Genomic DNA, 23,479 nt, shown 5'->3' with positions numbered 1-23,479 from the left:
GAAATTTTGGAGTTTGCTAAGAGTTTCATGAGGAGGAGTCATATCTTCAGAGGCGTTAATTTCACTTTTATGGCTTTGATCCCTAAGCGGTTATTTCTGGTCTTTCTGACCTTAGACCTATCAGCTTGCTGACCAGCCTTTATAAGATTATTGTTAAAATTCTTGCTGATAGGTTGAAATTGATCCTCTCTTTTCTTATCTCTAGGATCCAATCAGCTTTCATTCAAGACTGTCAAATTACTAATAGTGTACTTATTTCCCAAGAATGTATCCATTCTCGGGTTTTAAGTAAAAAACATGGTATTTTACTCAAGTTGGATATAGAGAAGGCTTATGATCGTGTTGAATAGGGTATTCTTCTTGAAATTTTGAAAGCTATGGGGTTTGGTGAGAGATGGCGAAGTTGGATGTTTGGTTGTCTCTCTTTTGTCCACTTTTCCGTCCTTTTTAAAGGTAGCCCTATTGGCTTTTTTAAGGCATCTAGAGGCCTACGCCAGGGCGACCATTTATCCCCTTTTTTATTCATAATTTATGCTGAATGTTTCAGCTTGATGTTGAATATGGAGGAAGGATTTGATCATTTTTCAGGTTTTAAATCTCTAATTCTGCCCTGGTTATTTCACATTTGCAATATGCTGATGACAGCTTGATTTTCTGTGATGCTGAGCCAGGCCAAGTTTCTAATATTGCTCATTTTTTGGAAATTTGTAAGGTTACGCTTGGTCTTAAAGTAAATTTTCATAAATCTTCTGTGATTGATATCAATTGTGATGATAGTTTGAAGCAGAGGTTGGCAGAGGTCTTGGGTATAAGAGTGGCCCTTTTCCTATCTCCTATCTTGGTCTTCCCATTTCTGATAGTAGACTTACCATTTATATGTAGGACTTAGTGCTTGAAAGAATCCAAATGAAATTAGATCTTTGGAAGCATAAGTCTGGGTGGTCGGGTGACGTTGCTGCAATATTGTTTATCCAATCTTCCTATATACCAAATATCTTTGATCAATATGCATGTCTCAATTGCACATAAAATCAATCGTATGATGCATAATTTCTTGTGGGGTTCCAGTGGTGATCAAAGGATATTCCATCTTTTAAGGTGGGATAGAGTATGCACTCCTAAACGTGAGGGTGGTATTGGTATTAGGAGTATCCGATTGGTCAATCAGGCCTTACTGTACAAGTGGTGGTGGCGTAGCTTTCATCATAAGGATCAGCTTGGTGTAAAGTTCTCTCTGCAAAATATGGGATGGATAGTTTCGATCTTGGGGGTGGGAGGGGCAATCGTACATCGTCTGTATGGAGGGATATTTACTCTTGCAAGCCAAAGATTTCGAGCTATTTTAGATGGAACATTGGTGGTAGTGGGTGGGTGGCCTTTGGGCACCATAAATGGATTGGGGAATATTTGGTGTTCCCTGATTTATTTGCTATTATTGTTAATCCTAATTTGTTGGTGTCTGAGGCAGTTGAGGAGAGAGGAAACCAAATTTCTTGGCATTTACCTTTACCGTATTGTCATTTAAATATGGTGGTTTTTCTCAATGGTGTTCCCTATTGGAATTACTTGATACGATCTATGTCTCGTTAAATGCTCAAGATGAAGTCGTTTGGGAGATAGAGAGTGATGGAAGGTTCTCAATTAAATCTTGTTACAATCTCTTCTTTCATGATAGATAGAGATAGTCATGTCCTCAGGTTACAAAGGTATGGAAGTGGCCCATCCCTCTTCAGGTCCATGTGTTCATTTGGCTGGCAGCTTTGAATAAAGTTCTCACCATTGATAATCTTATTAAAAGAGGAAAAATTTTGCCTAATGTTTGTCTTCTTTGTAAAAGCAATGGGGAATCGGGACTGCATCTCTTTACTCACTGTCCTTTCACTACTCGGATATGGTGGTGGCTTTTTGGGGTTCTTGGTATCAATATTGTTCTACCGCAATCAATGGGAGAGATTGTGCATCAATTTGATCTTCCTCATCTTCCTAAAGTTGGTAAGAATTTATGGAAAATTTCGAAAGGTGTTATTTTGTGGGAAGTTTGGAAAGAAAGAAATATGAGAACTTTTGAAGGGAATGTTTTGTTAGTAAAAAGAATCATCAATATCATTAAACGTTCTATCTGGTCTTGGGTGTCTGTAACGAAAGAAGGATGGGGTATATCCAAGGTCGATGTTGTGGAAAATTTGAGAAATCTTTTCCTTCTTGGTTCGACTTCCAGTAGATCAAGACTTTTGTGGTCGGCGCCCCATGTTGGAAGCTTTAAGCTTAATTTTGATGGCAGTTCTCTTGGTAATCCTGGTCCAGCTGATATTGGTGGTGTACTAAGGGATAGTTTTGAAAAGGCATCATTCAAATATTAAGTTGTTTTTAATAGAATTAAATTGATTAATTTTATTTATATTAATTATTTTTGACAAATACCATTAATTGACATAAAATATAAAAATATAAAAGTTTCATTTTATCACTAAATTTATATATTTATCACTATACGATCATAATAAAATAAGTAATATTTAATGGATAATTAATTGATACTACTATGTAATTATTTAATAATTAATTATAATTAATTATTAAATAACCAATAAATTATATAATTTATTATTATTGATGAGTTATAATACTCAATTAATTTATGTAATTATAATTATATAACTTTATCCTTAATAGAGCATAATGGAGAACCAGAATTAGTGTAGCCGATTCCAACTAAGTTGGAAAAAAGCTTAGACGATGATGATGGTAATCATTATGTAACTATTGGTGCACCCTCTATCTCTCTGTAACTCTCTCTCTCCCACCCAAACCAATTGCCTCTCTGCACTCTCTCTCTAGCCAAAACATCTCCTGCCTCTATTGGTGCACCCCCTATCTCTATCTAACTCTCTCTCCAACCAAACCAGACGCCCAAAACAGGCCATTGGGGTACCCTCTCTCTTTCTCTAACTCTTTCTCCCCCACTTAAACCAATTGCCCAAAACAGGCCATTGGCACACCCTCTCTCTCTAACTCTCTCTCTCCTCCACCCAAACCAATCGCCCAAAATAGGCCCTTGACGCACCCTCTCTCTCTAACTCTATCTCTCCTCCACCCAAACCAATCGCCCAAAATAGGTTGGTGCACCCTCTCTCTCTAACTCTCTCTCTCTCCACCCAAACCACTCGCCCAAAACAAGTTATTGACGCACCCTCTCTCTCTCTAACTCTCTCTGCCCCCCACCCAAACCATCCTGGCCAATAATTTCTTTTTGTTTGATTGAAACTGTGGGCGAGGTCCAGGTATGCATCTTCGCTATAATGTTTTTTTTGGGTTGTTTGGATGTGTAATTAATTTCATTATATTTTGGGAAAAATTTCATATAGACCCTTAATTCCTCATATTATTTCATGGTAGACCCTCTTTCCGTTTTTGTTTCAAGCAGCATAAAGAAACCTTTAAAGATTTCACCGTACCCCCTCATCTTTGACTATAAAAATGTAGCCAGAACAAATATTTTTATACTATTTTAACCCAAAAACTTTTTAACCATCTTTTTCTCTTTCCACCCATTAAAAACGTTTTTGAGTTAAAATAGTATAAAAAGTTTTGTTAGAGCTAATTTTTATGGTAAAAAAGTAATAAAAAAGGGAAATAAGAGATGAAGGGGTACGGTGAAATCCTTAAAGATTTCCGTATGCTGCTTTAAAGAAAAACGGAAGGAAGGTTTATCATTAAATAACATTAAAAATTAGGGGCCTATATGAAATTTTCCCTTTGTTTTGCTTTATAATATGGTCCTAAAATTTGGCCTATAATTTATGTTTATTAGCTCTAAAACAAAAACAATCTAAGTTTTAGTCAAGAAACTTGATGACCTGAATTTGTGACTTTTCGAATGAGAACATCCATCAGATGTAAGATCTAACTATAATTGCGAATTTGAAGATATGAAAACAACGAAATGTTATGGAGAGGCTAAACCGCTAAAATAACAAAAACTAGCAATGACTAGCAGCCAGTTTTAAAGAAACCTTTCCCATTACATACACAAATCCCTCTTAATTAGTAACCAGCATAGTAAGCATTGTTCTTGTATACCAAGCAATGCATTAAAAAGGTAATGCAAGCATACCATAGGATGTTTTCTAAGCGAGATATTGGCAATGCAAGCATACCATAGGATGTTTTCTAAGCGAGATATTGGCCACAGATTACTGACAAACAAAACGATCAGATATTTTGAATAGAGGCTAGTCATTGATCCTTCACCCTGATTCTTTCATTTATGAATTTAGACAAGACTGAACTTATCCATGTAAATTTCAATTGTGTTCCTTGAAAAACCTTTCCCCTATCAGTCCTTCCTCCAACTATGCATTTCCCTCATCAATAACACATGCACTAGTTTTCTACTGCATCCAAACTTCATAAATTGAAATGGTGCCTCAGGACATTTATTGAAGGGAAAAGTTTATATAGTGCCCAGGGCTTAAACAATCAAATTAGAGCCTACTTCAAAACATTCACTAGAAGAGGTTGCTTTGATGCCCGAATATCATCAAATTGATCATCTCAACATCAAGATGCATGGACATGAGAAAAAAATGAATTTCAAGTTTTGAAAATAGTCTTGTAACACATTTTTCGACTGTCAATTTTTAATATTTTCAAGTTTTCATAGATGTGATCAATCTACACTATTTTTTAAGCTTTAAATTTTATAACTAGAGATGAAAATATAATTTAAGGCTATCACAAAATTTTCCCACATTGAACCATATTTCTCAACACTATTTGAAGGAGCGCTCAAATTTGATTGTTACACTATACAAACCGCACCCTTTATTGAATAGAGTATTGATTCATCTTACTTTATTGCTTATTTGGATAAAAACATTTCCAAAACTTCCATAGACAATCTATTATCGCTTTTCTTTTGTGATGTTTGTCTATATAGTGTTTTGCTAGAACAACTCAATTGAATTTTGCAGACAATATTTGCAGACTTCTACTTATGTGGTTTGGTTTTTTACATATGGTCAGTTGAAAGTTTTTATGGACCCCACCATATCAGTCGGTGTGACATCTTCCTCGTGCTCAATTGTAGATAGCATGAATGACACCATTGAGACCATGGAACAGGTTCCTTATCTTACAAGAATGTGAGATTGGGAACATGGCTCATCAGCCAAGGGCCTATAGATAGAAGAACAATATATAGGGATGAAATTTGGTTCCGTGAATCATGCACATGAGTATTATAAAGAGTATGCATTAGCCAAAGGTTTTGGTGTCCATAAGGGGACTAGCCACAATAAAGATAGTCAAATGATTGATAGAGAGCTCAATTGTTCTAAACAAGGGTTTCGTAAAGAGAAAGATTGGGTAGGTGGAAAGGTACACCCTGAATCAAGGTATGGCTGTATGGCAAAGATGGGCCTAAGTAGAAATGTAAATAACGAGTGGGTTGTGACTAGGATTGTTAGGAAACACAATCACGATCTTTTGTCTCTAAGAAAAGCTCGTTTAATTCGCTCACATCAAACAAGGTCAAGCGCTGCAAAGTTGATGATAGGTGCAATGAGCTTGGCAATGATGAAGGCCAGAAATATTCATGACATTTTTATATAGCAATCTGGAAGAATTGATAATGTTTATTGTGCACAAAAAGACATCTAAAATGTAATCTCTAACTCTAGAAGAAAACTAAGAGGAGAAGATGGTAGTCTTGATATGCCATCGCTCAATGTGGTGTGCTCTCGAATTACTCATAATATTAAATTGTGACAATTTTTGAGCTGCCAATAATTACTCAAGATTTGATTTATGCAGTCATAGTTACGCATTAAGGTAGATCAGATGGAGATATGTATGAGTTTTAAACAAAATTAACATGTTGATAGTTAGACATATACACAGTGCTGAAAAATTCACCATATGTACACATATGACAGAGCATATACTTTTATATAGAGGGTGCGCCAATGGCTTGTTTTGGGCGTCTGGTTTGGGTGGGAGAGAGAGAGAGAGTTAGAGAGAGATAGAGGGTACACCAATGGAGGCGGGAGATGTTTTGGTTGGAGAGAGAGTACAGAGAGGCGAGGTGGAAAGGTGATTGGCTTTGGTGGGGGAGAGAGAGTTAGAGAAAGATAAAGGGCGCGCCAATGGAGACGGGAGATATTTTGGTTGGAGAGAGAGTATAGAGAGGCCAAGTGGAAGGTCGACGTTTGAGTGGGGGAGAGAGAAATAGAGGGTACTTGGAGAGAGAGTACAGAGAGGCCATGTGGAAAGGCCATTGGTTTGCGTGCGAGAGAGAGAGATCTAGAGAGATAGAGGTTATGCCAATAGAGGTGGGAGATGTTTTGGTTGGAGAGAACGTATAGAAAGGCTAGGTGGAAAGTCGATTGGTTTGGGTAGGTGAGAGAGAGAGTTAGAGAGAAATAGAGGGTGTATAGAGAGAGAGTGTAGGGAAGCCAAGTGGAAAGACAATCGGTTTGGGTGGGGGAGAGAGAGAGAGGATGGAAACATTTTAGAGAGAGAGAGAGAGAGGAACTTTGAGATGGCATTAATTGCCCATCTCGCATACTTTGCTAAACATTCCCTTACGGTGGGGCACAGGCCTGACATGGCATTAATTGTTCTGGGGCGCATATGTTTTTTAATCATAACCCAAGCGCTGCCCATCATGCCGTTGAAAAAACACCCGGATAATCCAGGCCATTGGTGCATCCATTCCTTGTACATGAGATGGCGTACTAAATCTTTATATATATGTATATATATAAATAGGGATAATCTAAACTTTACAACCCTTCAAATTACAAAGGTTCAAGATAGAGTTGTGAATAGTGGATGTATTAGTATTGTCTATTATTTTTTAAAAAATGTTACTTTTGTGAGACAATTTTGTAAATATTACTACAATACAAAGGTACTTTTGTCATTTCCATAAGGGATAAAATTGAAATTTTAACTAAAAGACAAAGGCACTCTACAAATAAAGTTTCATGATACTAGCTTTCAAAATACTATTGTATTTTTATGAAAATTTCAAATTTTCCTTTGTTTAATGGTAAATTTGCCTATTTAAATAATTTTTTAATAAAAAAATAATGATTTTTTTGATAAATACACCCATTACAACTCCTAACTTGAACCTTTGTATTTTGAGAGGTTGTTAACTCTAGACACCCATATATATATATATATATGACAAAACTCATGTACGCCCATGGGCATACCACTACAGTAAACGCCCATTTTTCTATTTTTCATAGATTCGCCTATTTTTTGATGAATACATGCTCTAAATTTCAGATCACTCCGAATTGTAAACAAAAATGAAAAATAAAACACTATCTGACATCTGTGATCGTCAGATCAGTCCAAATTCGATCTAGGCCGTTCGGTGTTTACTGTAGCGGTACACAAACCCTTGTGAACAGTATTTTTACTTTTACTGCCCCTATATTACTTGAAGACCAAATGATACAGAAGGGCATTTTGGACTTTTTACTTCCAAACTTGAAAAAAATTGAATTTTGAAATTTAAAGCTCTTCTCACTCTCACACGCATTCCTCCAAACTTGAAAAAAATTGAATTTTGAAATTTAAAGCTCTTCTCGCTCACACACGCATTCCAATTCTTTCTCTCTCCTTGTTGTCCCCCATCCTCTCTCTCTTTATCTCTCTTTCTCTGTCTTTGTTGTCCCTCATCATCTCTTTCTCCTTGTTGTCCTCCATCATCTCTCTCTCTCCTTGCTGTCCCGCTTCCTATTCTTTCTCTCTCCTTGTTGTCCCCCTTCTTAGTATTTCTCATTTTCCCTCCTCCCTTCCTATTATTTCTCTCTTTCTCTCTCCATGTTGTCCCCCTTCCTATTCTTTCTCTCTCCTTGTTGTCCTCCTATTATTTCTCTCTTACTCTCTCTTATCCCATATGAGAGATTTCCGACCAAAAGAGAGCAAGGATGGGGGAGGAAAATGAGAGATAAAGAGAGAGAGGATGGGGGACAGCAAGGAGAGAGAAAAAATAGGAAGCAGTGTGAGAGGGGGTTTTAAATTTCAAGTAAAATGTCCAAAATGCCTTTCTATTTCCTTTGGTCTTCAAGCAATATAGGGGTCGTAAAAATAACAATACGGTTCACAAAGGTCTCTAATTTGAACCTATGTAATTTGAGGGGTTGTTAAACCTAGAAAATCCCTATATATATATATATATATATATACTATATATATATATATATATATATATATATATATATATATAAAGGAAAAAGTTTATATAAGGTTGCAACCTCAAAATGTAGAACTAAATATACACCTCAAAATTCCATCGGAAAATGTTGTTTTAATATTGAAACTCTAATTGATCATGTCAACATCGAGATGTATGAATATGAAAATAAAAAGATTTTGAGCCCCAAAAATAGTGCATCTTGCAATACATTATCTAGACCGTCCATTTTCAAGATTTTCATATATTTATAAATCTACTTGATGTTAACCATTTTTGACGTTTAAAATTTTATAATTAGATATGAAAATAGATTTTAAGATAATCTTAATAATTCTTTACACCAAAATTACATGTTATAATAAAATTTGGAGGTGCACCTTATTTCGATTGTTTAAGGTTGCAATCTTATAGAAACCACACTCATATATAAAAGCTCTAAACAATTAAAGTAAAGCCTACCTTCAAATAGTATCGAGAAATATGGTTTCAATACTGAAAATATATATTTTTCAGTACATATATATTTTTTAGTGATTTCATGCAACGATTGTCATAGTATAATGCAACCGCACTTCTAGAAAACCATTCTGAATACCAAGTCTAAATACCCAAAAAATGGATAGTCCATGCACACCATAGAATTTGTTTCCAATTATATTGTTTTAGGATCCAATTTAATTTCATTTATTTTATTGCTTTGGGAATCGAGCAGATATTGCATCTCAAAATTGGTCCATAGCAAGTGTGCAACTTGCTCTAAAAGTTATATCCTCCGGCATACTATGAAAACATTTACTTTTTGGTATAAAGAGTCAAAATCACTTTTAACCATTGAAGACGCAGTTCAATAAATGAAAGTGTGTTACAACATTCGAAAAATTTTATTTTGAATTTTGTGTCTAAACAAGGACATATCATCAACAGTCCGATTTTAAATCTAACGGTCAATGATGATTATGTCCTTCCCGTATCACAAATAAAGGTCACATTTTATATATTTCCTTATTTTAAAAGCATCGCCACTCATTTCACATCCCATTTGCTTTCGTACAGTTTCCTAGTACTCCACCTAGTGAGTGGTGAGTGCTAGGAACACGTATGAAACCCAAGAAATTGCCAATGTGCAAATCCTTCTCTCTAAGGGCTAGTGAGTGGTGAGTCCTAGGAACACGTATGAAACCCAAGAAATTGCCAATGTGCAAACCCTTCTCTCTAAGGGTGGGGAATGGGTCGGGTATGGACTTAATGGGTAAGCTTGACTGGGTCTGACAGACCAAGTTTGAGCCCACAAGCCAACTTGAGTCGGGTTCGGGTCTGATTTCAACTTAGATCCTATCATGATAGGTCGGGTTCAGCCCCACCAGACCGGGTACAAGCTAATAGGGCTGCCAATAAGCCTGGCCCAGCAGGGCTAATCTTGGCCCTAGTACCCCAAAGGGCTGGTCCATGCCTGGCCCGGCCCTATCCTAGATAAAAAGCCCCAGCCCTATCCGGGAAGGGCCAGGCAAAGCCAAATAAGATTAAAAAAAAGAAGAAAAAACACAAAAAACAAACAACCATGGTTATACAGCCCTAGCCTGGCCCTCACGCCACATTTTGTGGCCAACTCACAATTTTTTTAGGCCGGGCTGACCAGGTCGGGCCACCCCGTACCGTCCATTGCCACCCATACATATTAATATAAAAATATATAAATAATATAACTATATGATATAAAATAAAGATAAAAATGATATTTTATTTATAGACCTGGACCCAACCCGTCCCAATGGGTCTGAGTCTAACTTAGACCTAGACCTAGTCAGGTCGGGTATGTATCAAGGTTGACCCAACCTGAGCCAACCCATTCCCACCCCCAATCATCTCTCCTCTCGTGTTAAGTTTTTAGAGAGAGACGATTGCCTCTCGTTGATATCAAAAAACTTAAATAATAGGGTCTTTGGAAAGATGTATTACAAAAGAAGCAAACAAGAAGTGCATGGCATAGGGTGTCATGCCTGGACCTCCATAGTTTTTGACATCTGAAATGCTTAGGGCCCATAGAGTATTCCCATAGTATCGAAGTGTATCAAAAGAGCCACTGCAATAGGAACCACATTACAAATCCGAGGAGTTTGAACACTGATGCATGGCACACAAACAAAATCCCTATCTTGTCATTAACAAACGGTTGAAATGACCATCATTGGCCATCCGTTGCAACGGATGGCTGAGATTGCATTACCACACACATTGCATGCTGCACGGATCACACTATACTTTAGCACAAGGCAATAGACATACTTTGAATCAACCATTTATCATAATAAGAAATGCCCCATACAAAAGTGGCCACTTTCCACCTGTTTGAATATGTAGACATTCACAGTTCCACACCAGAAAACCAGAAACCTGGAAACTAGAGTATGATTAAAAAATACATAAACTACACACAACTTCTTAGCAACACCTCAAAGCACTCTCAGGCATGACGCAATGTGCAAAAACCACACAAAGCAATAAAAAGAACATATCAGTTCAAGATGCAACAAAATGGGACATCAAACCAACATTCCAATCTAAAACCCAGTTAACGTCTCTTCACATCATCTACTGTACCTTTCAACATGCAAACAACACCGATCAGCCCCCGCGCTGCAAATGCTTCATCATCAACATAATAGCCTCCAAAATCCACAAAACCCACCAAACACATCCCATCCACCACCATCAACAAAGCAACCAGGCGATACAATTCACTCTTCCAACACCATTTAAACAGAACCTTCAACTGCACAAGTACCACTACTACTAACTCGTTCTGGAAAAAAAAAACGGCACAAAAAGACAATGCATTATTTCATTACCCACTATCAGGCATCTGTTGTTGCTGTGTCTGTCCCTGTGTCTGCTGCGGTGCCTGTGGCTGCTGCCACGGCACATATGCCACTGGCGGACGAGGACCATACAAAGCTGCAGCCACTGCCTGGTCCACCACTGGCTTCCCCACAATCATCCCGGGTGCCCCACCAACTTGAGGCACCTGCTGTGGGCTCACATAGTAATAGGGGGCCATTGCATCACTGGGTCCACCCGGCAGCCCTGCTCTCCCAACTCCAAGCCCTCCCTCCTCCTTCAGCTCATCTCTCGGTACTATATCGACCAGGAAATCGAAGATGTCCGTGCGAGTAATAGCAGCTGCTATGTCATTCTTTTGCAGGGTTCGGCGTTTGTTCTCCTCAGTGTGGATCCAAGAGCGAAGGGTGAGCTCCAGGATGAACATCTCGCAAGCCTTGGCAAATATGACCGGGGCCTCAGCGGATATCATACGAACGTCCTCGTCAGCCTTCATGATTTTTTTGATGCGCGCTAAGGGAAGGCTGTGATTTTTGAAGTCAGTGGTTTGCTCAATTTCTTGGATCTGGTTCGCCCAAAAGGCTTGAAGTTGTTGGGCTTGTTGTTGTTGGTGGTGGTGTTGAAGGTGCTGGCATGCGAGTTGGTGTTGCGCCATGAGTTGGGCGGGGGAGGTGGGGAAGGAGGGGGGCTGGCCGGCGGCGCCCACAGGGGAAGGAGCAGCACCAGGCGCGCCAACCATGTTGGCAGGTTGGTAGGGAGGGGCAGCATATGCAATTTGAGCAGCCCCACTCACCACCCCCATGACTGGTTGCTGCGGCTGATGTTGCTGTTGTTGCCCTGACTGATCCATTCTCCCTCTTTGTTGTAGAGAGTGTAATTGATGTGTTGCACTTTGATCTAGTTTTGTCTCATGCTCATTTTTTGTTCATCCATTGAACTGAAAAGAAACCATTGAATCTCCAGAGTTATGATCAGTACATATTTAGAATCAGAGCAATCAATTGGAACTTTGTTAAAATCAAATTTCTCAATGGATACAACCTAGTTATCAATGTATCACCACAGTACAGATCAATTGATAAATTCATTTGTAATCCAAGAAGAGTGGAGCTAAACCACTGGATAGTAGAACTGTACACCCAGGAAGATCTTGAGATGGCATTCAACATGGAGAATTTATCGGGCTCCAAATTCATTTTTTTCATGATCTTGATATTGGCATCAAGGATAAATTTGTAGATTTTAGACCCCCTCAAATCATCTAAAATATGGAGAAATGAGGGGGCTCCACACTTTTCTAGCTGAGGCCAATGCTCACCAATTACTTTTCCATGACTGAATTTTGACAATGTTTTAGAGAAAAAAAGTGTGCCAACTATTGTATATGAAGAAAACCAGTCAGTGGGCCAGAAATTCTTCCTGTTGCCTAATATCATCAGCAACCACATTTACAGCAAAAGCATGTAGAGCCAACCTTGAGAAGTGTAATCAGAGGACCCACATGCAAAAGGCCTACAAAGAACTTATATTTTAGCTTTTCTGAACTCATTGGTTGCGATGCATGTTCCAAATTCAGGTATCATCACAAACCTAATGCATAACACAAATAAATATCGAAAACATAGATTACTATGTTACATGCTGTGTTATCATAACTGATGTAATTTGGATAAAAAAATCATTGAATTGTTTCTCATTTTGACCGAGACATTTAGCTAAATATTCTTTGCAGAAATTGCATGGTCCATTCGAAGTCTGGCTATAAGTTCAAACAAAAACACAATCAGTTGAATCATAATAAAGAAGTGCTCCTGTAGCTCCCTCGCAGCAGCTTGCAGGAACACTTCAGAAATGTCAGGAGGCATTTACGTTGCGACACAAATAAAGTAGAAATACAAATGAGTCTTCACTAGGATAAGAAGGAATTTCAATTGCCATGAAGCAGATCTAAAGTCCTGTGCTATTTCTCTAGACACAGTACTTTTCCATATTAAATTTGAGTCCTTCACAATTTCATGAAAATGAAACATAGCGTTATCATCTTATCAAGTGCTCATTGACATACTTGAGAATTAAAGGAATCCATCTACACAAATCGTTTTAAAAAATGTGAAAAAACTCCCATCTGATCTTTTGAGAAAAATGTGCATCTTCAACAAAAGACGAAGAAGAACCATTAGCCAATAGCGTACATCAAAAAGTTCTCAAAGTTATCCAAAGCGTACATCAAAAAGTTCTCAAAGTTATCAAAAGCGTACATCAAAAAGTTCGCAAAGTTATCCATAAGATCATGTAATCCCTTTTTCTCTCTATTGACTTAGTAAAATATTTGACATTAAAGAGAGACGAAAATTACAGATTTGGATGCTGCACTTGGGCATTTAGAAAGCGACATCTGGGAAATGCCCAAAGAGTTTCAACCCAACAGTTGAAACCCAAATGCATCTAATAAAATCAGTGAGAACTGTAGAACAGATTATCTGTCTGAAGACTTTGAACCATTGCTGTTCTGCCACATGAAAGAAAAATAATAAACCCAAATGGGCAGACTGTCAAGCAGTCATGAATAGATTTAATGAAAGGTGGAACGTGGGAAGATCAGAATTTCAGAAAGAAGGGGACTGCAGGTCGTAGACAAAAGAAAAAGCAGGACTAGAAATGGTATACAGTCAGGTTGGTGGCAAAAAGCAACACAAGATCGCCTTTGAAATTTCCCTAAGATATCCACAACTATGTAACCAGGTTCCAATTTTAGGACTCCAAATAGAAATTCTTGACATGACAAACACATCATCATCATCATCCAAGCCTTATCCCAACTATTTGGTATCAGCTACACAAATCTTATTCTGTCATTTTGCTCTATCAAGGGCCATTCCCATACCCTCAGTCACATGACATATACAAATGAAATTTATATTATGACCTCTGATGGATAGTTTCCCAAAATAGGTTAGAGAAACCTCAAGTGCTAGTGTTTGCCTTACAACAGCTAATGCATTTTCAATAACACTAAGGAAAAAAAAAACAGGGCAAATGTTTGAGGATTAATCTGCAATGAGGCAATTGATTTGCATGCACAACTTCAAAGAATTGTACATACATCAAATGTGAAAGTTTTCTTTCCACGGATAGAAGAGTGGAGCTTCCAAGAGACTTACCAAATAAACTGACTATTTGCAAAGGTAAAAAAAAGAGGAATCTAACATGTGTTACTTCTGGTGCCTCCTGAATCAACATATATTTCCTACAAAAGCACCTCTCAAAGGAGTGTCATTCCACAGGTTGTCCGTATTACCCATATGCTATAATAATTTCTTGGTGTTGATGTAGTTAAAACCCCAAAAGGAGAAGTTCAGGGCGGCCCTGAAATATTTAAAAAGTGCAAGGGCAGTATTTTTTCTATTGTGAACATGCATTTGTGCAAAAGTATTTTTTACCTTCTGCATGTAATATGTTTGTTTTAGTCACCTTTTCCGTTAGTAATTCATATAAGGGAAAGTATAGAATGAGACCATTTACTTTTGATACAAGGTGGTCACATTAATCTTGACCATTGGATGTGCAATTGGGTGGCTGTAATTATTCCATTGATCAAGCTCAAACTTCAAAAGAAATTTTCTCGAACTTTGTGACACATTCAAGCTTTCAAATTTCACATCAAATGGTTGTAAGGATTTGTGACCACCTTATGTCAAAGTCAAATGGTCTCATGGTATACAATCCCTTCATATAAAGTATGTGACCATATACTAAAGGAAAATTATCGCCAACATACCTTAATATTAAGAAAATCGCAAAAACAACCCCAACTTCCCAAAACCTCGCCCACACCCATTTTCCAAATTTTTGGGATTTTTTGGACGAAAATACCCTTTACGGCAGTTTTTCTATCGTAATACATTTTGAATGTATTAAGGTAGAAAGACTACCATAATAGTGTGAAGATACATTACGGTACCATAAAGAATATTATGGTAATTTAAATACCGTAAAGAACATTACGGTACTTTAATTACCATAATACATAAATATATTCTTCACGGCATTCTTAGTACCATAATGCTTTAAAAAGCTTCAAACCGAAGCTAATACCAGGGCCACCCCTCTCCTCTCGGGCTCTACGAAATCAAAATCATGGGACACATTTTTTTCGCAAAATCCCAAAAATTTCTCTCTAATATTTCATTTTCGAATAAATACAGAGAAAAATTGGAACAAATTCGAGCTTTTTTTTTGTTTTTCTTAATGTATATACCATATACAGATTACCCACCACCATGTGGGTATTTTGCAGAGAAAAAAAATGGAGCAAGAGCAAATTTGTCTTGGCTGGCCCACCCTGAGTCTCTTTCTCTCTCTAGGAATTCAAAAACAATTTAACAAAATGTACTGAAATTCGTCCGCATTCTCCCAGAACTCCACCCCAAGTAAGTTCACCACCAAATTGTACTCTCTTTCGCAACACACCTGTGACCTCAGCCAAAACCTCTGCTACATTTCTCCATAAATGCACTATGCCTGCTAAATTTATGCACAAAAACACCGACCCAAGGCCAGAAGAACCCATTCTCGTTCCAAACTCTAATCGATTTTGCATAGTCCCTACAAAACACCTCCAAATTTTGGTGATGTATAAGAAAGCAAAGGCCTTTCTTTGGACATCTGCAAGAGGTTGATCTCTCTGTAGAACACCAACACTAGGACTCCACTCTTGACGAAAAACACTTCATAACATATGTCATCGCTTTTTTTGCAGTCTCAAATTGTTTTTTTGCAGTCTCAAATTGTACATTTCTTGAAAAATTAGTTGTTTGATTCATGAAAGATGTTTAGATTGTATGAAAACACTTCATAACAATTTGTAGAACCATTGTTTTTTCTCTGCAAAATACCCACATGGTGGTGGATAAACTATATACAGTATATACATTAAGAAAAAAAAAAAAACTCGAACTTGTTCCAATTTTGCTATGTATTTATTTGAAAATGCATTATTAGAGAGAAATTTTTGGGATTTTGCCAAAAAAAGGTGCCCCTGGGTTTTGATTTCGCAGAGCCCGAGAGAAGAGGGGTAGCCCTAATATTAGCTTTGGTTTGAAGCTTTTCAAAGCATTACGGTACTAAGAATGCCGTGAAGAATATATTTATGTATTACGGTAATTAAAGTACCATAATGTTCTTTACAGTATTAAAATTACAGTAATGTTCATCACGGTACTCAAAGTACCGTAATGTATCTTCACACTATTACGGTAGTCTTTCTACTGTAATATATTCAAAATGTATTACAGTAGAAAGACTACCGTAAAGGGTATTTTCGTCCAAAAAATCCCAAAAATTAAGAAAAAGGGTGTGGGCGAGGTTTTGAGAAGTTGGGGGTTGTTTTGCGATTTTATTAGAATTAAGGTACATTAGCGATAATTTCCCTATACTAAACTAAGATTAAATTCAAGTTTTCATTCCAACCCCCATACGAGTCGGATTCATTCGCTACTGCATTTCCTTCTAAAGGAATAAGAATATAAATATATAAAGAAGTGGAGTCACTTAACCCAATTTGATGGGGGTGTATGCCCACATGAAAGGAGAATCACCAAAAGATAGGGAGGCTATGTGATGTAGGACCAGAAAGATCTTACACCAGTAGAGCTAGTTTTTGGTTCCAGATTACGGTTAGGTTCGAAATATATAAAAGATAGGTTTATGGCAAGGGTTTAGGGTAAATTAGGGTTTAGCATGGGAGTCTAGATGGAATTTAGGGTTTATAAGGGAGTCCATGGAATTTAGAGATTTGGGGTTTGGCATGGAGGCATAGGTAGGCTAGAGATTAGTTGTTAAGCTACGGTTTGGGTTGTAGTTGGGGTCCAAATGGCAGAAAATGAACTAATTTTAAGGTTAGAATGGTAAACAGAAGATTGTGATGATTGTTAAGAGTTTGATGGCATGGGTAGATGTTGGGGGGGTGGGTGGTGCTGGGATGAGAGAGAGACAACTTTGATGGTCTTGGAGAAGGAATAAAGAAGAATTGGTACAAGCGTGTGGGGTAGAGAATGGACAGACAGAGAGAGAAAGCCACGGAAATGACCTTCAATGAAATCATACCACCAAGATTAGGGCTAGCGGAATTACTACCAAAGATGGTTTAAGAAGTCAACACCTCAACAATGGAATCAACACCACCAAAAATCTTGCCGGAGTAATTTAACTTATTCAAAGCATAGCCTCCACCATAGTCCCATGCATATATTCATATTACTGCTAGAATCATACTCCAATCATACTTGGATGACAAGTAATCCCAATTTGACTTCTATTATTCTACTAAAAAAAGGAAATCCATCGAACATAAAGAAATCTCGCCAAGTTAGGAAACAATTTTTTTTTTTTTTAAAGGAAGAGTAAGGAAGTGCAATAAAGAAAACGTACTCCACTTAGGAACAAACATAAAGAACTCAAATCCTAAATCAAAATGGACACCCATCAAAACAAACAAAACATAAAATATTAATAAAAAAAAAAAGAAAAACATGAACCCTAAATATAGAGAACTGGAGTTTTTGGACTCAAGTGGGACCAACACCCATCTCGGGTGCCTCTAGTTGAGCTTGTGGGTTCTTCTCAATGTTCTAAAACACGGTTCAACCAAGGTACTTGAGCCCATGCAGAGCCGAATGGCTTGGGCAAGTCCAAGTCAACTCACCAAAGACTTGCCTAAACTTGAGAAAGGCCCATAAAATATGAAAAGAACTACTCAAAATTGTGGAAAAGAAGAAAAAATAGAAAAAAATAAAAAACTGAAAATTTTCTTACTAAATCAGATAGTGTGTATATAAAACATGGAATAAGAATAAAACTAAAAAAGAAGAAAAAATTTTATTGGCTTAAAAAAGTAGAAAAAACTGAAAAAAATGATAAATCATAAAGACAAAAAATTATCAAAATTATAAAAAAGACAAAATAAACTGCAATTGAAGTGGCAAAAAATATAACAATTTTAAGAATTTAAATCGAAAAAAAAAATGAAACATACCCAAAATTTCAATATCGATCCCCAATCTTCACGCTTGGTGTGAATCAATGTCTGAAATCCATGTCAACGCTTCCTCACATAAACCCAATCAAAACCGCCTGATGGGTTTTCAATTTTGAGTTCCGATCTAGGAGATCCAAACTCTTGAAAATTTTGGATTAATAGTACATCTGTGTTTGAAATTTCTCAAATCCTTTTTTTTTTTCTTGTGAAAATCAAGCCCATGGTTGGATTAAGAAAACACAAATAGGGTTACGGCTTAAATTTCCTCAAATATTGACCATTGATTGGAGAAATTGCAATTTTTCAAAATCAACCGAAAGCCTTTAACCAATTTTTTTGATGTCAAAAACTCTCAGATCTTTCCCCCCGCCCTCCCTCCTCAAATACACTGTTTCGAATTGCTAGATCAGCTAAAATCTTCCCATGACTCAATTTTAGCTCGAATTGCTAACCCTAGTACTGTACATGTATATACAGGGTACATGTTATGTACCCTGTTTCAGACTCAGTAGAGTGCCAAATCCAAGTAACTCCCCCGATTCCGAGTAAACACAAGCAAGTTTTAGAATAATGGGTCTTCTTCTACATTCACCACCCTTCCTTGAGGGTCTTGGGAACCACATCATCACTTAGTAACTGACAAAAGTGAGCCAATTTGGAGTGAAAATCAAAATATACAAATTGGGTACATAGATGGACATCCTAAGAATCCACTATAAGTGATATCTTGTATCTAATATTTGCGAGATACTAGATATTTTATTGAAATATTCACTATCAAAGCCCAAAACTACTCCAATCCTGGATCTTTGAAGACATCATTACATGTGAACTTCAAAATCAGATTTGGCAATCCTACTGCAGGCAGTGGTTCAAAGTAATAGCTATTCAAAATTTGCTACCTCTAAATCCCCAAGAAACTCTACTCCGCCAAATAAATCCAGCCCCTAAAGTTGCAAATATGCAACCATAATGTACATCCAAATGAATTTACTATGCATTAACTAATACATAGGTATTTTTAATGAATGTTGCATCTCGACTTGAACAAAGATCTAATATGATTGTTCATCTAACAAATGGGTCAAATGTCAACACAGTCCACTCTATTTTCAAAGGAAAAGACCATTACAAAAGCCAAATTACCATTGCAATAGACAAAACCAAGAGTTAACGAACATATAGTACACCACTAGCTACACTAACTTTGTTTCTTGCAAGATGAACAATTAACAATTCCCATGATTGCAATACATGTCACATCATCACTTGTGAGTTGTGACCAACATGAGAATAAGGTTAAATCTTAGAAAAAAGGAATTCCAGTTAAATATTTTGAAAAGAAAAATCCATGATAAAATAAATCGCAAGAAAGAGATATATTCCATACAAGAGAAAGCACAACAAAACAATGGAAAAATCCTGTGTTAAATCTACAAAATACGCATACATCACATATAATTAAGTTCTGTTTTCCAAACTGGAAAAGTGAATGAAATCAGCAAACTAAGCATAGGTACCTCAATAAGCATAGGTACCTGAGAGGTACCTATGCTTAGTTTGCTTGATTGATATCCAAAGAAATATGTGAAAAGAAACAACCATGTACCATTCCTTGATTGATATTTGCTGAAAAATCTCAAGTTAAGCAATGAACAATCAGTGTCTCTTATTTTGGCCATGGCATTCATTTTGGGAATTAGAAACCACCATTATATTTCATTTATGAAATTATAAAATACAAACATTTTTCAGAAAGAAATAGAAAAAGAATGATGGGGTCAATTTTTAAAACATGGAGGAAAAGTTCAATTTTTCAAACTTCTGCCTCCTATACCTTAGAAAATACAAAGAAAACAGAGTCATTTCTCTAACTTGAAACACACAGATTGGTGATGTTGGGCATCTGTTATAAACCATGAAGGACAATATGACAAACCTAGAGAATGTTTGGAAGGAGGAATAAGGATATGGCCTAAACATTTATGCCAGACAAGAACCAAAAAGGCAGACTATGCCATTACCCTTTCTTCTCCAAAAAATCTGCCTTAGGCCTTGATCCAGCCACTTTGCTTTCTCTGGAACCCTCTGTTGCAGCTTCAATGCCTCATTAGAATTTTCCAGGAGACCATCCATTAAACATCCATTGCTCCCTTCTCTTCAAAACCTGATGACCATCCATCCTCCCCAGTGTTGGAAAACCAGGATGTGGGCTTCAACCTGCCAGCGTTCTGAGCCCGAGTGACCTGGACCGAATCATCCTAGTCCTAGTCCGAGTCCGAGTTGAACACAACTAGACTGATTCTGTGAAAATATACCAAAGCCAGGTGATACTCGGGGCAAGTCCTTGGTTTTGTCTCCAGACTTGCCAGTCCGATCCAATCTTACTTGGGGAGTTCCCAAGTCAGCACAGTGATCTTTTAATCAATGATCCACCCTCATATCATTACCTTTTTGTGAATCAGCTTCCAACCTTTGACCCCCTCACACCCACCCATTGCTTGGACTTCACACCATTCCAGCTAAAACCCTCCCCAGCCACGCAAACATCCAGAACTTAATAGAGGACAGCCTCAAAATGAAATTCCTCTGCAGCATCAATTACCCAGGTAATAGAGAATGACAACCCCATGGCCTAAATCTACATGGAGTACTATACTATTATACGAACAAGGCATTAAGGAGATGGATCTAAGTCCTTGTGAGAATGGTATTTAGGTGCCAAGGCCAAACTGGGCAGTGCTGAAAAGGAATGTTCCAAGAAGAAAGGGTGCAAAAGGAAATTTTAATATTATCCTGGAAGACCTGGGGGCATTGCTAGTGAGGTCCGTAGGAAGATATCAAGTCAGACCTAGAAACTGGTTTTCTTCATTGCAGCTAGATGAGTGATTTGTAGGCGATGGTAAACAAGAAAGAGGTTAAACAAAGTTGATAAATGGGGGATACCCATGCTGGTGATGATTCCAAGCATACAAGACGAGCTATGGTGCCCAAGGAACATCACTTTCAAATATAAAGATCAAAGCACAAACATACCATAAAGATAGAAATTTATGCAACAAGGAGGATTAATATTCTTTGTACAAGTTCTCTTAAAATGCTTTCTTTTTAAATTACGCAGAGTATGGAAATATTTCATTTTATTCCAAAAAAAAGTTCTATTACTACTTCGAAGATACACCTTTTAAAATGCATTTACGGAAACAGTTCTTAAAATAATTGGGAGTATTGTTGACTCTTTAAAGGACAACATAAAAAGGAAAAGAAAAAGAAAAAGATGGTATTGCTAACTATGCATAAATCATTCTCTTCAATAATACACCACATATTTCAAGTGTGATGTTCTTGAAATCCTTGTGGGCAATATCCATGGTCACACTTCAACATTAGGGAGAAAAATGAGGCATAAACATTTTTACGTAAGAAGCTATGCGATGAAGGCCGCTTACTCGCATGCTCCTGCAAGAAACAAAGGAAGAAACTAAAGACAAACTTATAATTGTATATATTATGCCACTGCCTACCCAGTGGGTGTCTCCTAAAAAAGAATAATAGACACAACATCATTTATAGTTTTTTCTTTTAATTCCATATTTTTCAACTTACAGAGACTCCTATAGCAATTTCGAAAAATGCAACAAACTTGTGGTTATTTATTCATATTCACTCACTTTATTATGGTTAGCCTTACCCTTGATGGCAGTAAATATTTTAATACCTGTTGTTATGTTGCAATCTATTATCAAACTTCCACTGCACAGAAGAAAGCATATGACATGCAATCATTCACATACAAACTCAAGAACTTTATAAAGAAAGAATTCATGGAGTAAAATAAATAAACTTATAAATGTATTTTACATTAAATCATCCATACATTCATATATAAAGAAAAAAGAAAATTGAGCAGATAATTTCTCCAAAAAAAAACAAGAGCAGATAGAGAATTTGAGAAAGGCAAAGAATGGAGAAATACAAATATTTTCAGAATAAAAAGTCCTAAAAGAAAATTTCACAATATCCAAAAAATTTGAAATACAGAGAGAGAACCCTAGAAATGGAGCATGTGAGAACCGCATGCATCTTGAACACTTAAAAAGGACATGTACTAGTAAAGGATCTCAGAAAGGAAGGAATAGGATCACAATACAGACAGAGAAACTAACCTTGTCAAAGTGCTTGTTGCTTTACCAACACAAATCCTGTTACTTCCTACCTGCCTACTACAACTAAACTCAAAATACTCCTCTCTCTCTCTCTTTCTATCTCTGCAATTATCACGGCAAATATGTCCGACAAATTATGTGAGAAGAATTACAATAGGTGCCCCTGACTTCTGAAACAAGCTTCATTGCAATAAAACAAAATAAAAATAAAAATAACAAAATTAAGGAGCAGACCCAAACTTTTATGATGAGATGCAATTTTAGTGCTGTTAGCAAATTCATATCGGAACGGTTAACCGAACATGGGCCTGGAAACGTTTCAATCGGTTTAATCAGTAAATCGGCTGATTCAATCATTCTAACCACACAAGTCCCAGGCGGTGTAAAAAGTGTTGAAAGAATTAATAAAGAGTACCAAAAAAAATTCTACTAAAATATAAAAAAAGCTATAGAGAATGATTAAAACAAAACACATTCAAATGAAATTGAAAATTAAGAGAAAAAATGACTTTTAACATATGGATTTGTGCCTAAAGGTATTTTAAAAAATTTCTAAAAACGATGAAAAAATTTAAGGGGTGTGATTTGTATAGAGCCGAGGCTCTAAACAATCAAATTACAGCCCACCTTCAAATAGTATGGAGAAATGTGGTTTCAATACTGGAAATCTTTAACTAGCCTTAAATATATTTTCATCTTTAATTATAAAATTAAAAGCTTCAAAATTATTGTAGATCGAGCAGATCTATGAAAACTTGAATAGTATAAAAATTGACGGTCTAGAAATGCATTACAAGATGCACTTATTTCAAAAATTTGATATTCATTTATTTCTCAAGTACATGCATCCTAATGCCGGGATGATCAGTTTGACGATATTTGAGCATCAAAACAACATCTTCCAGTGAAATTTTTGAGGTAGGCTCTAATTTGATTGTTCAGAGCCTAGGCTTTATATAAACTTTTCCCAAATTTAAAAGTGAGTATTAATGACTAAAAAATTTTTTAATTTTTACCGTAACGTAAAGAATATTAAAATATGCATTGCAAACAAAATTCCTTATTTTTGAAAATTTTTATACATTTTTTAAAAAAATACCAGTCGATAACCAAAACCGCCCAAAACCGGAACTAGCCACTGGTCGGTTCTTATATAAGGTGCTTAGCAATTAGATCGTCCGGTTTTTCCAACAGTGAATTCTAATATCAAGAAATCTTAGGATG

General features: G+C 36.7%; 1 protein-coding gene across 3 annotated transcripts; it reads right to left on the bottom strand.

Moving 5' to 3' along the window:
* Positions 1–10,498: 10,498 nt before the first annotated feature.
* Positions 10,499–22,361, bottom strand: LOC18421502 (nuclear transcription factor Y subunit C-4). Of its 3 annotated transcripts, XM_088860076.1 has the most exons (4): positions 22,256–22,361; positions 20,114–21,548; positions 11,065–11,990; positions 10,499–10,988 (listed from the first exon to the last, which is right to left on the bottom strand). In XM_088860076.1, the coding sequence occupies exons 3-4, from the start codon at positions 11,901–11,903 to the stop codon at positions 10,985–10,987; spliced, it is 843 nt and encodes a 280-aa protein (XP_088716202.1). In that variant the 5' UTR covers positions 11,904–11,990; positions 20,114–21,548; positions 22,256–22,361; the 3' UTR covers positions 10,499–10,984. The 3 variants fall into 3 exon arrangements, with proteins under 3 accessions (XP_088716202.1, XP_020532230.1, XP_088716201.1); XM_020676571.2 differs by lacking the exon at positions 20,114–21,548; XM_088860075.1 differs by having other exon boundaries at positions 10,928–11,990; positions 21,509–21,548.
* Positions 22,362–23,479: the final 1,118 nt, after the last annotated feature.

This window comes from Amborella trichopoda, chromosome 2 (assembly GCF_054954075.1).
Source record: "Amborella trichopoda isolate Santa Cruz 75 chromosome 2, AtrichopodaSantaCruz75HAP2 v2.0, whole genome shotgun sequence".
NCBI classification, from domain to species: domain Eukaryota; kingdom Viridiplantae; phylum Streptophyta; class Magnoliopsida; order Amborellales; family Amborellaceae; genus Amborella; species Amborella trichopoda.
The sequence above is the reverse complement of the archived record's forward strand: the minus strand, read 5'-3'. Positions and strand labels throughout refer to the sequence as shown.